We start from the raw sequence: 17,479 nt of genomic DNA, 5'->3' as shown, positions 1-17,479 counted from the left end.
TTCTTGAACAACAAGGGATACAGAACCATGGCAGCTCAACTCCAGAATTACTCTGGGGTTATTTGCACAATGACAGGGCAAGACATCTGGTGCCAACTGACTAAAAATGTCCAAATGTCTGCAGAGCGCAGTGTGCAAGTCCATACCGCCATCTAGTGGCAAAACATGTGAATTTTACTTTTTGCACAGAAAGATTTAAAAAAATAAAATAAAAAAGCCAGTTGTCCACCCAGGGCCGCTGATAGGCCAGTACATCTGGCCCTGCTGTACCGGGCCTGACCAGCAGGGGGGCCCAGGCAACCTAACTGCCAAAAAAAAAAAAAAAAAAGTTCCTCCTCCACGATCATGGATTGCCATAAATAACGTGCGCTATCAGCAGATAACATCCAGCCATAATCCCCTCCACCAATTCCCCCCCCACGGTCGGTACAGTTTTTTTTTTTCCAATATGTGTTCTACGCTCTGTGTATGCGGCTGCCTGTAGTGGGGGGGACTCTTTCTTCTTTTTCAGCCGCGGAGGAATACATCCTCTGCACACCGCACACCGCACAGCATTAGCATAGAAAGGTTATGCTGCGGAGTGATATGCCCAATCCTCTCTCTCTCTACACATGACTAACAAGAAGCTGAGAGAGCAGGGGCCGGGCGATCGAGGTGAGATCTTATCTGGAAGTTGGGGACAAGGTGAGGTGTGTATTCTTGATCTTGAGGCATAAAAGATGACACAAAACTGGACTGACCTTCTTTTGTGTCATACTTAATGATTACATACTTGTGTCATACTTAATGATTACATTTTAAAAATCGTAAGCAATTTTGTACTTTTGAAACATAATTTTAATAATTGCACTTTAATGAATTCTAGCACATGTAAACACAAAAGAATACCCATTTTTTTTTAGGCTGGGTTCACACTGGAGCGGCTGCAGTGCAAATCACATGCGATCTCTGTGCGATGCGAGTTCAGCCATACAGATAGTATGGCTGAACTCGCATCGCACCCGGCCCCAAACTCGCACAGGACCCTGCAAACTCGGACAGGAATCGGATCGCATGGTGTGAACACCCATGCGATCCGATTCTGCTGCGGACCAAAAAAAGGGTCCTGTGCGAGTTTGGGCCGGGTGCGATGCGAATTCAGCCATACTATCTGTATACTATCTGTATGGCTGAACTCGCATCGCACAGAGATCGCATGTGATTTGCACTGCAGTGCGGTGCGAATCACATCCGGTTCTTGTAGCCGCAGCAGTGTGAACCCAGCCTAAAGATGTTGAACTAACATTACATTTCACTATGTATGGTCTGGGGAGGGGCAATGGGTGGGGCCAGGGGTGGGGCTGGAGGAGGGACTAGGGGCGCGGCCAGGGTGGAGCTGAAGGGGGGCCCCGTCAGGTAGGCTGTACGGGGCCCCGTGATTTCTATCAGCGGCCCTGTGTCCACCTTGTACTGCATTGTACAAACAGGTTTCCACAGACATATGAAAATCCTGGATCAAACATGATGTGAGGAAATAGAGGTCTGAGATGATACTGCATGGCTTCTTTAATCAAAGTTGTTGCTTTCATTGCAAAAGGGAAAAGTCTTGGGCAAAAATAAAGTATTCCCACACAGACAGATTTTATTAATCATGTTAAGTGTATGCTTTTTATGCCTGTGATCCACTGCATACACCAATACGTGAACCATTTATACAATACAGCTACTTCAGACTTGTCAGCTCACATCAGATATCGGGGCTTCTACATCTTGGGGAACAAAGAGGCATGTTGGGGAGAAGTACACCAATGTCCCTGCAAGCACAACAGGCCACAGGACATAAAGAAAACAATTGGTCTTTGCATGGGTTTAGTTTTTCATGGATCAGAGGAATGGCCGTCTGACATTTGTCAGCCACAAAACAGATCCTGTCATTTCCAATTCAAGCATTGTAAAGGCATTTTCCTGGATTGGAGATATGGGCAGCATGTGGGTCACTGGCAAACATGAAAGTAATTTGTCATTTTACTACAACCAGCAGATGATATCAGCTTGGTGACATGGTGCGTTTCCCCCGCTAAAAGACATTGGAAGACTGGTAGAGACTGTATGGTTGTCATCAATATCACCCACATGCAGTGGTGGCATTCAAATGCTAGTACGAAAATCTGGGCGTTTGTGGACCTTGGAAAAGACAGACCAACTTTAAAGCCATCATAGAAACCACTTTGTTCCTGTGCAGTTTAGAAATGTTCCATCACAAAGGTTTGTATGTTTTATACCTGGTGGGCAATGTCCTGAGGCCAGAGACCTAGAGATACAGCCTCCTAGAAGTCTATGGGGTGCTAATCTAAACCAACACCAAAGGGATGCTGTGGCCATTGGATTACAGCAAGTGTGTCTGTGGATGGGGAGGGTGGGTTAGGTTTGGTCAGAGGAAAAAAAGGATTAAAGGAGTACTTTGTTTTAAAGTGCATTTATCCTTTAATAGAGGATCATTGCCATGTGCTACATTACTGTAACCCTCCACCTGCCATTCTCAACCAGTGTTCCATGTAACCTGAAGGTTCCTTTAGAGGTTGGTAGGGGTTCCTAAAGTTGTGGTTGATTGACCTCCCAATTAGGATGTGCCTTCATAGTTCCAGGTCCATTGTCATATGGAAGAGCCAGTAGCTCGACACCCAGGGGGTCAGCAGGTTCTAGGATGCTGCAACCACCATCTCATCCACCAAGGATTCGTTGCTTAGCTCACGCATCCATCACATCCTAAGGTTTACATGAATCCGACTATTAGGACCATGTCAAGGCTGACTATATGGTTCATGGTTTGGCTTTCTGCATTAATGAAAAAAAAAAAAAAAGTGCTCATAATAAAGTGACATTTATATATCAGTTTGCAGGGAGTCCTCTGTTAGAAGTTGATCAGAATACATGTAAACTGGAAGGACTCTATACAAGGACAAGTGTCCAGAGACTACAATTTGAAACTTGCTTGATTTTCTTATTAAAATCAGATAAAACTCTTAACCACAAGACTTTTTAAAAGTATTTATACCCTATATAGTTTGGGGAAGACTGTGGGAAAGAAAAAAAAAAAAAATCACACACACACACACACACAAAAAATCAGGCCATTGGCAATGAATGAATGAAAGAAAGAAATACTTGTATAGCGCACAATGCAAACTGAATCGCCTCTAGGCACAATATTCATAGCAGCGCAGCAGAGGGCAGCATATTCCCTCCAGCACCTTTGCTGAGCTGTATTAAACCCATAAGCAAACATTATATGGCAGTTATTGATATCTAGATGTGGTAGCTGCATTCGTTTTCTATTTTAGGCTCTGTCTCGTACTTTCACCTTGTGATCATGTCAGCAAGTCTGTTTTTCAAAACAAGCAGCTGTCCTACAAATGTAGCAGGTTGAGCCAAACCATCAGACAGGGGCACTTACAATGATCAGCTTTTTATTTTATTTTTAATGGAAAACCTTTATGCCAAAAAGGGAGTGAGGAAAAAAAAAAAAAACAAAAAAAAAAAAAACAAACAACACCTCCACACACACACCTCCACACACACACTTGCTGTAACGGCTTTTGTAGTATTAGTTGGAGTTTGGCTTTAATTTGTTAGTTCATCTAATGCTGCTAGTATAGCCAACATCCGCCTCCCCCAGATTGAATGTTGCTGTACAAAAGGTGTTGGTATTGCTCCTTCATCCAAAGTGGGGACATAAATACAGCTGGTGTGTTATTGGTTGGATATTGGCAAGTGCAAATAAAGGGAAAAGCCTAAAAAAGTAAATGCATGCAATATTAAGTGTTTGCTTTTGGGTTTCATACTGCTTTAACCTCTTCTCTTATGAGAGAGAAATGAGCAAACATTTCAGAAATACTTTTCCCTTCCTGGGAAATGCAGCTTAAGAAAAAAAAATAAAAAAAATTAAAAAAGCAAGTGGGAAATAAAAATTCTACTTACCTCTTTAGGTTTGCTGGCGATGGCAACTGTTCCATCCTTATTATATTTTATAGGCGCTCCCCCTTCTTGAATTAATGTGCCGTAACCCGTGGGAGTAAAAAATGCCGGAATACCTGCACCGCCGGCTCTGACTCTCTCTGCAAGAGTTCCCTGGTGGGGAATGAACACAATTTCTCTGTTAAACATTTACATTTCTGTGATTTTTTTTTTTTTTTATTACAAGTGTACCTCCACTAGAGTAGAATAAAGATTAAATAAAATTTAAACCCACTATTCAGCTTGTGGAGCTCTGGGTCTAATTATACTTTTAAATGGAGGTTGTGCTAAATTTTGCACATTCCTCTAAAGCATAGCTATAGTCAAGTATAAAAAAATAAATAACAAAAAATAAAAATAAATAAAAGTCCTTCCTGATCATAGAGGCAATCGGATTTTCCCTGGATCAACTTTACCTATAAATGTTAGTACCCAGTTATATGATGTACATTTAGGAAATAATCCAGGCCTTTCTTAAAGCAATCTACTGAGCTGGCCAGAACCACCTCTGGAGGGAGTCTATTCAACATTTTCACAGCTCTTACTGTGAAGAAACCTTTCCATATTTGGAGATGAAATCTCTCTCTAGACGTAAATAGTGCCCCCTTGTGCTCTGATGACCATAAAGTGACTAACTCATATGAATACAGTATAGAAAATCAATCCAATATCTAGTTAAGGTAAATAAATCATTTCCATCTCCTCTAGGGGTCTTTTTTTGGTTTTTTTAAATGTTAAGTTTTGCAGAGTAGGGCTGCCATACATTCAAAAAGTTACAAGAGCGACAACAACATAATGGTCAGTCACAAAAATTTACAGCAACCATAGTTGGTAACAAAATTAGCTCAGAATAAAATAAATCATTTTAAAATAATGTAAATGGTGTATGAATGGAGCACAAAAATACAGTACAATACACAGGAGCAGCGACACCCATTTGGAAAAATTCACATCACCCACATTTTATGAAATCAATGAGTGGCTGTTGGCTGGATAATACTTTATTGGGACAACTGCTATTGAGGAAATTGTCCTACATGGGCAAATTGAATTTAACAGCATCTAGAAATAGATTGGAGGGGGAGAATTTTTCCAGCTTAATGTAATATTTTGTCCTTAGAATAAAAAAAAGTCAGCAGCTATTTTGTGGGAGGAGCCTGGAGCTCCTCCTCTTTAGGCTTGGTTCACACTTGTGTGTGGCTACGAGAATCGCAGCAATTGCCACAATGAAAAAGACGCATTCTGAATGGCAACCGCACACATGTGAAATCAGAGCGTGCCTACAGTCAACCTTTTGAAAATGTGCATGCACCTTCTGTGGAGATGCAGGCACAGCAGCCATGAGAAAGGAGATAATGCAACCATTATAAAATTGCGCTAAAGCTCAGAGGTGAGCGTCTCAATCTCAGGTACTCACAACATGAGTTCAAGTTCTGAATAAGAGCTCAATCTGACAACGTGGGAACTGAGCATTGAAGGCAAATTGTAGATACCAAAAAAAAAAAAAAAATACACCACCATGTAGGGAGGCTAAACGTGGAACACATTGTAGGGAAGGGCAGTAACCTGCGATTCCTGATTAAATGATCCAGCTACTTAATTTTGTACTTGGACCAAGCAGCCAGATCAGTTAATGTGTAAAAATGTGGAAGGGAGGGGTTGAGCCATAAAGTGGTATGGGGAGAAAGTGGTAGGGGTAAGGGATTTGCAATGAAGCTCAGTTTTCAGGCTATTGGGGTAGTAAGCAAGGACGGGGTTAAATTGTAAGGAGCCTTTGGGCCTCTTAAGCAAATTTAATAAGGCTTCCAGAGAACGACAGATTCCAGCAAGGTGGAGGAACTGGTGCGATAGGGTTGTGAGCACTAATGCGCCATGAGCAGCTGGGAAGCCAGAAAATATACTTATAGAACATTCACCCCTGACGAGTACCATATCATCCATCTCTCACTGAATACATCAATCTGCACATGTACCCAAGAGATGAATTATAAATTGTTGACGTGGCGGTATCGTACAGTCGGTACTAAGCAAGATCTTTCCAGAGGTAGCAGATAGCTGTTGGAGATGCCAGGAATAACGAGGTACTTTATTTCACATCTTTTGGGCATGTCCCAAGATTTAAAAATATTGGTCGGAGGTACAGAGGATAACACAAAAATTTACGGAATGCCCAACATGAAAAGATCTGGCATTCTTTCTACTACATTGTTCACAATTGCCAAATCAGAAATATAGGGAATCAGTTTTGTGCCACCAACTCAGAAACCCGCCTTGCAGATGTAATGGCCACTAGAAACCCTACTTTCCGAGAGGGTGTCAATAAGCGGATCTCCCTAATGTTTTCAAACTGCAGTTTCTGAAACACCGAGAGACCAGATTCAAATCCCACAGGGGGTAGTGCCGGTCGTACCGGAGGAGCCACATGCCGAACCCCCTGAACAAACTTACACACCAATGAACGAGTTGCGCACACACACACACCAAAAGCTGATACCTGCCCCTTAATGGTGCTCAATGCAAGTTTCTGATCCACTCCTTGCTGCAAAAACAGCAGGATCCTGGAAACTGAACGTGTACAGACGCCAACCTATCTCCCCACACATGGAGATTTATCACAGGTGGAAGACTTCTGTGCCCTCAGCATAGTGGAAATTACAAAAGCCAAGAGTCATTGATCCCTCAGCACCTGACTTTCAACAGCCTCGCCATTAAAACCAGTGACGGTAAAGCAGGATGAAGTATCGGACCTCGCGCATTGGCAGCTGCCAAGGAACATCCACCATCTGTCTGCATCTCAAGGACTTCGAGGCCAATCTGGGGCAATCTGAATCACCTCGGCCTCCACTCTGCGTAGCAGACGAGGGAGGAGTCCGAGCAGGGGAAAGGCATAAAATCAGCCGATAGTGCCCCCATGGAGCCAACACGTCTGAGGCCTCCGCCCAGGGATCTTTTGACCTGGCCACAAAACCTCTACCTTCCGACTGAGCCAAGAGGACAAGAGATCCACATCCGGCATGCAAATGAGCCGAAACACTTCCTGATGCAGTGACCATTCCCCCTGGTCCAGTAACTGATGACTAGAGGTAGTACACCTGGAATGTATACGGCTGACAGAGCTGGCACACGCCGCTCTGCCCACTGTAGGATGTGAGACCTCCAGCACAGCAGCTGAGCTCCTTGTCCCTCCTTGATTGACATATGCCACCATGGCGTTGTCCAACTGGATCCTGACCGGACACCCCTGCAACTATGTGGAGAGGCACCGTCTAATCGCCCAAAGATCCAGCACATTTGATCGTCAGGCGGGATTCATCCTGCGTCCAGCCACCCTGGGCTGACTGGATGCCCCAAAATCCCCCCCAGCCCATCAGTCGCGATCACCGTCCAATGAAGAGGAAGGAATGACTTCCTGGATCGAAGGGCTGGAGACTTCAGCCACCAGAGAAGCAAATCTTTGACTAGCCGGCTCACCCGAATTTCACAATACAGGGATGTCAGATTTGTCACATTTGGACAGGGTCTCTTTCTGCAAGACTCAAGTGTGGAATTGAGCATAAGGTACCACCTCAAAAGTGGCTACCAAGAGACCCAGAACTCACAAGCAAAAACGCAGCGAAGACCACCTACGGGACATCAATACCTGCACCGCAGATTGAAGAGTCTGCATCTTGTCTGAAGGGAGAAAGACTCCTCTGAGGAGTCCAGAATAACCCCCCCCCCCAATTACTCCAGGCATTGAGTCGGCATCAACACCGACTTCTGGAGGTTCAACACCCAACAAAACTCCAGAGAGTCTGTATGGCGATTGCCACATCCTCCCTTAATTCTGAGGCAGAAGCTGCTCAGGAGGAGGTCCTCCAAGTAACCCACAATTGCAATCCCTCATTGTCTCAGCAATGTCAGAATTGGGGCCAGCACCTTGGTGCCGTCTCTAGGCCAAGGGGGAAGAGCTACAAATTGATAGTGCTCACCCCCGACTGCAAATCGCAGAAACCTCTGGTGTCTGATGCATATGGGGACATGCAAGTACACGTCCTTGATATCCAAAGACGCCAAGAAATCCCCTTGATGAAGTGCAGCGATCACAGAACGAACCGATTTAATCCTGAACCTTCGCACCTTCACAAAGCAATTGAGGGCCAGGACTGGACGGACCCCTTCCTTCTTTGGGACTACAAAAAGATTGGAGTAGAATTCTCTCTCTCCCCCCCCCCCCCCGCAGCAGTAAGTCCTGTACTGCCCCAAACAGGGCCTCCTGACAAGCTAGAAGATGAAGGTTGGAGGGAGAAAAAAAAAAAAACACACATTTTGTTTGGCAGACTAGAAAGAAACGATCTTGTAGCCTGACTAAACCAGTTCACAGACCCACCGGTCGGTAAGGAAAGGGGTCCACCAGACTCCCAAGGAGACACCCTGCTCGAGTCGGGTGGGGGCAAACCTTCATGCGCCAACAGATTTTCTTGCAGGTTGGTTGGACTTGCGAAACCAGGGACGCTTTTGTCCCTCAGCGGGCACCTTGTCGGACTGGGAACGTTTAACTGCTGGATGAAAAAGCTGCTTCTGAGCGGAAAAAGGAGGGCCCCTGCCTATGGCGTGTCTCATATATTTAAGGATGTGCACAAACTGGTCTATCAGTTCCATGCAGACTGGGGAAACCTGTTCCTTAAATCACGGTGCAACAACTTAGCCCATTCAGTAAGTGTTTGTGACAACGGCGCTGTAACACCACCGTAAACATGGACTGGGCAACCGCCTTGGCCCTTCTGTCAGCAGGGTTTTTGAAAGAAGGGGACACTTATTTAACCTGGATACAAGGGGGGGGTGGGGGTCAACAACTGGACAAGATGTCCATTTTTTTTACAGGAAACTCTCCAAGGGGTAACGCACTGCCATTCTTCTCAAGACTGAAAAGGCCCGCTGCAGGCTTTCCCACTCCTTGCAGATAAACTTATCAAAATAAGTTAAATAATGAAACACCTTAGCAGTGCAGGCCGGCTTGTGGGACCCCAATTAGGGACAGGCACCTCTGCAGATGCCCCCGCCGCATCCTTTATCTTTAAGGTATCCTGCACCACTGTGATAAGTGCTCCTACTAGCGCTTTTTCCTGCGCCGACATGGATGAAGAGTCTTCCTCCACACTGTCCGAATGGTCCGCATCCTCTGAAGCATCAGAACAGGGGCCAGGACCAGAGTCTGAATCAGAGCTCTCCTTAGAAGATGGGGGGGGGGGGGTGCAGGGGAACCAGTTGCTATAACGGGTGTCTGGAGAAGTGCCAGCCTCTGACGCCATGCTGAGCCCACGCTTGCCTGTCACCCTTAGGGACCTATGGCAAGCAAACCTCCAAGAAGATGGCCACGGTGACCATTCTCCCTCCCCCCCCCCCCCAGACACTCAAAACGGCACCAAAAACAGAAGAAACAGGCGGACCACCAACCGCAGCCCCCTGCCAGAACCCAGAGACCACCCTGAGAACCCCCAGCCAGGTGCAACCCCTTGGAGAGGGAGGCTGCATCCTGCTGAGACAGGTGGAACCATACTTGGCCCTCCTGCAGGGACTGCTGGACAAATTCCAGACAGACCCATCGCCCGAGCAGTACTGGTGGCTGTCTGCCACAGCACACTGACAGCAGTAGCTCAGTCAAATGTGTGCCCCGGAGTATATAGCTCACCGGCTTCCCCTGGACCAGAACGAGGCCTGTCGCAGCCGATCCAGCGTGTAGCCAAGGTCTGCACACGCTCCATGGCCAGGCTGGGGAGACTACCAGGATCTATATTATCCAGCCTGTCACCCAGCCCGGCTGTTTATTGTAGATTACAGGAACCAAGAAAAAAATAAAATCCAAGGACCATTGGTGGGGACAGGGAGCCATGTCCTAGACTAGGCAGAGGAAAAAAAAAAAAAAAACTGAGCTGCTGGAGGCAGAGTGAGGGGTTATAGACAGTAGGACCGGCCATGGGCGGTGCCGTGTTTAGGTGTTCTCCCTAGTCCTCTCCTAAAGGTGGTGATATAACCCCAAGGTCAAGATTTAAGTGCCGTGTCAGTCAATGAAGGAAAGAGAAACTGCAATCACTGAGCAGCAAATGAAATGATATCACCTGTGATGTATTTCAGTTATCTTGCAAACCTGACCTGTAAGTGGGATCTGAGGACAGGGTTGATGACCCCTGGTTTAAGGCATTGCTAGTAGAACCTGCAATAAACAAGCACACTGCAGCCTATACTGTGTAGAGGGCTCTCAGCAACTGCCAAGCTAAAGCAAAGGTGATGAATAGAAGCCAAGTGTCTTTTGTAACAGAACACGGCTTCATCAATGGCTCCTCTCCAAACTGCAACAGGTTAACCAGTGTGACAACAGCAGCTGAAGAACTTAAGACAAAAAAGTTCAATCTGCTTTTATTCACTTTACATTTCACTGTGCAAGGGAATTTTCATTTAGCTTAGCTAATGAGGTGAAGCTCTGCCGACTTCCATCATGTGCAAGCTAAAATTTGCACCAGTCACCAAGAAAAAAATATAAAAATAAAAAAGTGGGAAGGAGAACACAACACAGGTGGTAATCAAGCCAACAATGGGGGAGATTTACTAAAGCTTGAGTGCGCAAAATCAGGTGCAGCTCTGTACAGACACCAATCAGCTTCCAGGTTTTATCATCAAAGCTTAACTGAACAAGCTAAAGTTAGAAGCCGATTGGCTACTATGCACAACTGCACTAGATTCCGAGTGCTCTAGTTTTATTAGATTTCCTCCAACCCTACAAAGGGGACAATGTAAGGGGTCATTTACACTATCTTCAAAATCTGGGATTTGACTTTTTTAAAGCACGCCAAAATGCCAAAGTAACTGTCACCAAAAAAATAAATGTAGGAATACCTTACAGTCCGAAGGAGGAGGAGAAGGAGAAGGAGAAGGAGGTGAAGGAGAAGGAGGTGAAGGAGAAGGAGGTGAAGGAGAAGAAGGTGAAGGAGAAGAAGGTGAAGGAGAAGAAGGTGAAGGAGAAGAAGGTGAAGGAGAAGAAGGTGAAGGAGAAGAAGGTGAAGGAGAAGAAGGTGAAGGAGAAGAAGGTGAAGGAGAAGAAGGTGAAGGAGAAGAAGGTGAAGGAGAAGAAGGTGAAGGAGAAGAAGGTGAAGGAGAAGAAGGTGAAGGAGAAGAAGGTGAAGGTGAAGGAGAAGAAGGTGAAGGAGAAGAAGGTGAAGGAGAAGGAGAAAAAAAAAAAAAAAAAAAACACAAGAGATTGCATCTGCACTGCCACCTAGTGCACATGCAAAAACTTCAAATTCCTCACACTGATAAACAGATTATTTCTGTCACAAAAACAAAATTACATATATTATCAAAAAGGTGAGTGATCAATCAATGCTTATACAAGAAACATGACACTCGATGGTGAGGTGAAGATGTGACCTATGAAAGTCTCAAAAAATAATCATCTTGGAGATTGAAGTGTCAAGCTGTGAAATATAGTGCTTCAGTTTAAACCGCGCAAACTGATACAAGCAGGCGTCTTCATTCCATGTAGTGATACCTCTGTGTGGAGTGGCCTCTCACCTTACTGCTGTAAAGTAACAGCATGGGAAAACCAAAAGATTCCACTAAACTCTGCGGGTCCTTACATGGATGGCAGGTGGCTTTAAAAACCTTGATTTCCTTTAGGAATCCTCCCCTCGTTCTCCCAATTACCAATGCTGGGTGGTGGCTGGTAGCTCCTCTATGGAGAAGACGACCTGGGGGGATGGCAGGGGAAAGAATAATGCCCAGATAGTGTAGTATGTAATGTATTGTCAGTCACATGACTTCACAATACATTACATGCTGCACTATCTGGGCATTCTTCTTTCCCCTGCATCTCCCCAGGTCATGCCCCCCATAGAGGAACTACCAGCCACCACCCAGCATTGATTCTCGGGAGAACAAGAGGAGGGTTCTTAAAGTAAATCAAGGTTTTTTTTAAAGCGACCTGCCATCCATGCAAGGACCCACAGAGGATAGTGGAATCTTTGGTTTTCCCTAGTTTTTCATCTAGTGCCATGTTCTTGTATAAGCACCAATTTATCACTCACCTTTTTGCTTATATATGCCATTTGCTTTTTGACAGAAATCTGTTTTTCATCATAGTGAGGAATTTGTTAATTGAAGTTTTTGCGTCTGCACATTTTTTGGTGAACGAGTGTACTAATAAGCCAGAGATTTGCTCAACAGCCAGGGTTCTACTGCCTCCAACAAAATAGAAAACACACAGGGCCTTTGCCAAGCTTTAAAAAAAAAAAAAAAAAAAAAAAAAAAAAAAACACAAGTTGAAGCTTTAGGCGCTTTAATGTGTTGAATTCTAGGCGCGTGTAAATGAACCCAAAAGAAATGGGTCCACAATTCAAGGGCAACCTAGGAAGTGTGTCACCAGCAGAGCAAAAAAAAAAAAAAAAAAAAAGCCATCATGGTTCTTTCCCAACACAAAGGAGAGCCCATGTCCAAGTCCAGCAAACACAAGATGCCAATTAATCATTAAAGATGACATTCACCATGCAGCCAGAACATCAAGGCGATCCTTACTCCTGCTGTCGGATGCAAAGGCGGCTTTCAACCGTGTCGATTGGTACTTCATACAGGCCACCCTAGAGCACATTGAACTCCGATAGCCCATGCCAAGTTGGATACTATCCCTCTACTCCCACCCCACAGCTGCGGTCAAAGTCAATGAGACGAGGTCTAGCTTCTTCAACATTTGCAATGGCACGCAACAGGGCTGCCCCCATCTCCGCTGATCTCCGCTGAGCCCCTCCTATGCAGAATAATGGCAAACTCGGGCATTACTGGTCATCAAAAATCTCCAGGGTCTCACAAAGTGGCAGCCTTTGCAGATGACCTAATCTTTTTCCTTAGAGAACCGCTCACCTCACGCCAGAACTTACTCCACTCCCTGCAGGAATATGGGGCCCTCTCTATTCCAAATTCTTGCTTCTCAACATCAGTGAGCAAAGACATTGTCTGATGCCTGTGCTCGGAGTACCCTCTGCGATGGGCAAACACTATTCCTTACCTAGGCATTGACATTACTTTCGACCGCTCCGACCTTTATCTGGCAAACTTCACCCCACTACTCCATCTGAAAGTGGACCTCCTCCACTGCCACTCCCTTACACCAACGTGGTTTGGACGATGCAATGCCCGCAAGATGACCGTATTTCCTAGGATACTGCACCTGCTGCAGGCACTTCCTAGTCGCGCGCCCCCCCCCCCCCCAATATTTAACCAAGTCGACTATGTTCCACGACTTTGGGGACACTGAAGAGTGCCAGACAATACCCTCTCCTATGGTGCCAGTCCTGGGTAATCCAGACTTTGCACCCGGCCTTCTGAATCCTCTTTAAACATCTGGCTGTGGGTGGCCGGCTCAGCCTGTATGACTTTCTGGGGCTTGATGGTCAACACTTCAGAAGCCGGAGTGTCTGCTACAGACCCCCCACTGGACTACTGGAGCAGCCTGCAGATGCACAACTTCCTCCACAGGTGCTCGTGGACCCTGGGTATCTCACAGAACTGGAGCAAATCTGCCATTGCGGGGAACCAGGCCATCACTGTCTCACTCTAATCTACTCCTCCTTGACTCAACCAGCTGAAGGGTATTTACCCCCCCCCCCCCCCCGTTCCTCTCCAAGTGGGAAACAGATCTAGGAGTCCGATTGACTGAGGGAGAAGATTCTCCACTTTGCCCAGTTCTCGATAGCTACCAGAGTCCAAGAGACTTGTTACAAGATTATGACCAGATGGTATAGCGTGCTCACTACTCTGCACTGCTTTTTCCCGCAAGTCCCCAGTCTGTGCTGGCGATGTGGGCCCAGCTGGTCTTCAAGAGACTTGCCTCCCAAACTACTGAGTGTTTAGCCTATTAAATAGCTCTGGCTGAAATACTATATGTAATGGCACTCATGTATTTGTATGGAAACCTCTCCGGCATAACACAGTGACAATTGTTCCATTCCCCATGCCTACCACAGTGCGTATTGCCAGGGGAATTGATACTTGATTTGTTATTCACAGCGTAGGACCCTCTACGTTCCCCAAGTCTGTTTTTATTATATTCTCGGTCATTTGTTTTGACTGTTAACTGCAAACATTTTGACAAGAAAAAAAAAAAAAAAAAAAAGAAAGTGAAGTTAATCTATATTTTTCTAGGAAACTAGAAACATATGTACTTGACTGGTAGCATACGACCATGTGCTTAGTTGTACACTATGGGCCAAGTTTTTTGTACACTAACCCAGCCTACAAGGTTGTACATCCCATCTGCATGACTATTCATTCCCCAAAAGGTGAAGGTAAAAATTTTATAATTAATATATATATATATATATATATATATATATATATATATATATATATATATATATATATATATATATATATATATATATATATATATATATATATATATATATATATATATATATATATAATGACACGAGTAGAAGTCATACTGCATAACAGAGTAAGGTTGAATAAAGACACCAGTCCAACCTGCGAGAGTATCTACAATTGTCCCCATCTCTGTACACTGCACACTCACATCAGTCCCTACCCTCAAGGAGCCCACGAACCAAGGTCCCCATTTATATACTAGGGACAATTTTGGACAGAAGCCAATTAACCTACCTGCATGTCTTTGGAGTGAGGAAACCAGAGTACCCGGAGGAAACTCACACAAGCACAGGGAGAACATGCAAACTCCAGGCAGGTAGTGTCGTGGTTGGGATTCAAACCAGTGACCCTTCTTACTGCTAGGTGAGAGTGCTACCCACTACACTCATAACAGATGAGAACTGTACCTGATGGCTATACATCTCATGTTGCAAGAAAAAAAAAAAAAAAAACAACTCAGTTTTGCAGTTTACGGTCCCCAAGTTTTAAAACCGACAATGCATATACTACATTCTTATAGATTAAAGAAAAAAAAAAAAAAAAAAAAAACACCACACACACACACAGTATGAATTGGGCCAAATCACCACATGGGCTGCAGCTTAGCGTCACACATACAAGTATCTCCTAGGTTAGTTTGCTGAACAAGTCTGGTTAGGAGTTGAGGCCCTATACTACATACAGAATATCCTACAAATTTCAGATCTTAAAGAAAAATACATCTCACCTGTGGTACCAGCTCCACTTCTAGTTCTCCTTGTAGATACTGTCTCTCAAACTCAGCATTCTCACCCACGTAGGAGGACACCATCCTCTTGATCTGTTTGGTCTTGAGCAGCAGTCCCAGGCCAAACTCATCAACCCTGCAGAAACATAACATGGACTGAATTAGGACAGAGAACCCAAAATACTAAAAAAAGCATACCTTGCTGATCCTCACAGGTGAACTGCAATGGTGGATAAACCCAAGCAATTTAAATTAAAACATTGGCATTCAAATAATTTAAGAGAATAGCAGGGCAATCCTTCCCCTAAAACTGCCAACTCTTGAGGCTCTACCCATTCAACATGGTGTGTTGCTTTTGATATAAAATATACAATTTTTCTATAAGGCTGATAGAATGGCAGACTAGTTTGATTGCAGAGATCAGGTTTGTCTGAGGATGTTTTCCAAACGAATGACTTGGTAACAATGGGAACTGCTGACCGTTTGATTAAAGTAAACTAGGTTTGTAACCATTGTCAAACTGGTAAACAAAAGCCCAAATAAAAAAAAGGAGCAGTGGAGACGGATAGGGAGGACACTCAGGGATTAACACCAGAGCAGGAGGAAGAATCTGTAATAAGTGAAGAAGGCGCCTGGTCTTCGCATGGAGGAGGAATGGAGAAAGTTAAATAAAAAGGGACACTACTATTAAAGACCGTATTGGCAGTCAAAGTCTAGCCTAACAAAGTCCACTGAACAATTATGGAGTCATAACCTGTCCACATAAAGAATTTCAAAATGGGCCAAACACACCCAGCTTGGGTGACAATTTTTATATTCAGAGAAATGTAGAAACCAACTAGCACGAGAGAGTTTATTAAAGTGCTGGAAACAAAAAACGCACAATCGCATGTGTTCTCTCCACCCAAGCTGAACTGGAAGAATTATCTATCCTCCCCTCAACCATGACCGAGTTGCTGGTTAGTAGAATCAGCCATACAAGTTCCTGTTATGCTCAAGAATGATGGTTGGGTGGAAGTAGACCACGTAGCTACACAACTGGCGCAACAGCTATGATCAATCTACACAGTTACCAGTATAGCTATGCGAGCCAGTGGACCAAATAAAACTGCCCATGAAACAAAGGGTTGGCATTTGGAGGCATGTACATACAGATACAGCCTGGTTAGCTGCTAGAGAGGTTTAAGTGGTGCAGATTTTCCTTTAAGCTTTAGGTATCCTGTATGAATATGAACAAACCTAATGGGGGTTTTGAAACTGAATTGCAAATGTGAAGCTACACTAAAAACTAATAAAGTAAAAACTCATATTTATATGATAAAATAATGATTGTGTATAAAAAGTGTTAACGTCATCATCAATATGCAATTTTAAAAATCAAACAAATTCCATGCGGCTTGCACATGGCAGTAGTGAATTAGCTCTACGTGTTTCACTAGAGTACGGTTTCTTCAGGAGTCTTGACTACTGCAATATAAAAAAAAAAAAAAAAAAAAAAAAAATCATCAAAGCACAATCAGGGGAAGGTGCTCAACAGAAAGGAGGATAGCTCTTGGACGATTTCTATTGCAGCATTATTGATTGGTGCTTTGATGGAAGGGGGAAGGGGAGTACTTTTCTCCACTCTACCCCTTTGCTAGACTTTGAAGACTTCAGATGAAAAATCAGAAATTGATTAATTCCGCAGCCGCGATGTCAGCACCCGAAGCCGATCTCTTGATAGTCTCTCGGGTGCTGCCGCCGCTATCTTGGGTATGGGAAATCAGGAAGTGGAGCCTTGCGACTTCATTTCCCGGTTCCCTACTGCGCATGCGCGAGTCGCGCTGCGCAATAAGGATGGTCCCCGCTGTCTCTGGGATCCATGCGTTTCCCAGCAGACAGCAGGGGACCCGCGGGAAGTGGCGTAAATATCCACAGATATCTATGCCGGAAGTGGGTGGAGATACCTGTACTGTACAGGTATCTGCACCCCCCTCCCCCCTGAAAGGTGCCAATTGTGGCGCAGGAGGGGAGGGGGGGGGGGTTCCAATGAGTGGAAATTCCACTTTAGGGTGGAGCTCCGCTTTAAAATGCCCTCGCCTATTAAAAAGGTGTAAACGCAGGGGATTTTAGGGTTGATTTACTAAAAAGAAAAAAAATATATACTGTGCACTTGCTCTAGAGCTTAGTAAATGAGGTAAAGCTTCACTTTGCAAAAAAATACCCAATTGCACGCAGGAAAAATAAACTATATATAATTGAAGGATAGAATTTTCAGCAGAGCTTCCCCTCAGTGCACAGTATATTTGACTTCAGTAAATCAACCTCCTCATAAGTCCCTGGGCTGATCTACATGCACAAGCTTCT

At 44.6% G+C, this 17,479-nt stretch overlaps 1 protein-coding gene across 1 annotated transcript in view; it reads right to left on the bottom strand.

Moving 5' to 3' along the window:
• The window catches only part of OXCT1 (3-oxoacid CoA-transferase 1), a 185,435-nt gene that overhangs the window by 138,857 nt on the left and 29,099 nt on the right, over positions 1-17,479 (bottom strand). Inside the window, exons 4-5 of the mRNA XM_077462803.1 lie at positions 15,134-15,269; positions 3,958-4,107 (exon numbers count right to left, since the gene is read on the bottom strand). Coding sequence (XP_077318929.1) covers positions 3,958-4,107; positions 15,134-15,269 — 286 coding nt within the window. The remainder of the gene's footprint in view (positions 1-3,957; positions 4,108-15,133; positions 15,270-17,479) is intronic.

The sequence above is a fragment of the Lithobates pipiens genome, unplaced genomic scaffold (genome assembly GCF_037356315.1).
Source record: "Lithobates pipiens isolate NorthernLeopardFrog02 unplaced genomic scaffold, aLitPip1_a1.2 Scaffold_3, whole genome shotgun sequence".
Lineage (NCBI taxonomy): Eukaryota > Metazoa > Chordata > Amphibia > Anura > Ranidae > Lithobates > Lithobates pipiens.
The sequence above is the reverse complement of the archived record's forward strand: the minus strand, read 5'-3'. Positions and strand labels throughout refer to the sequence as shown.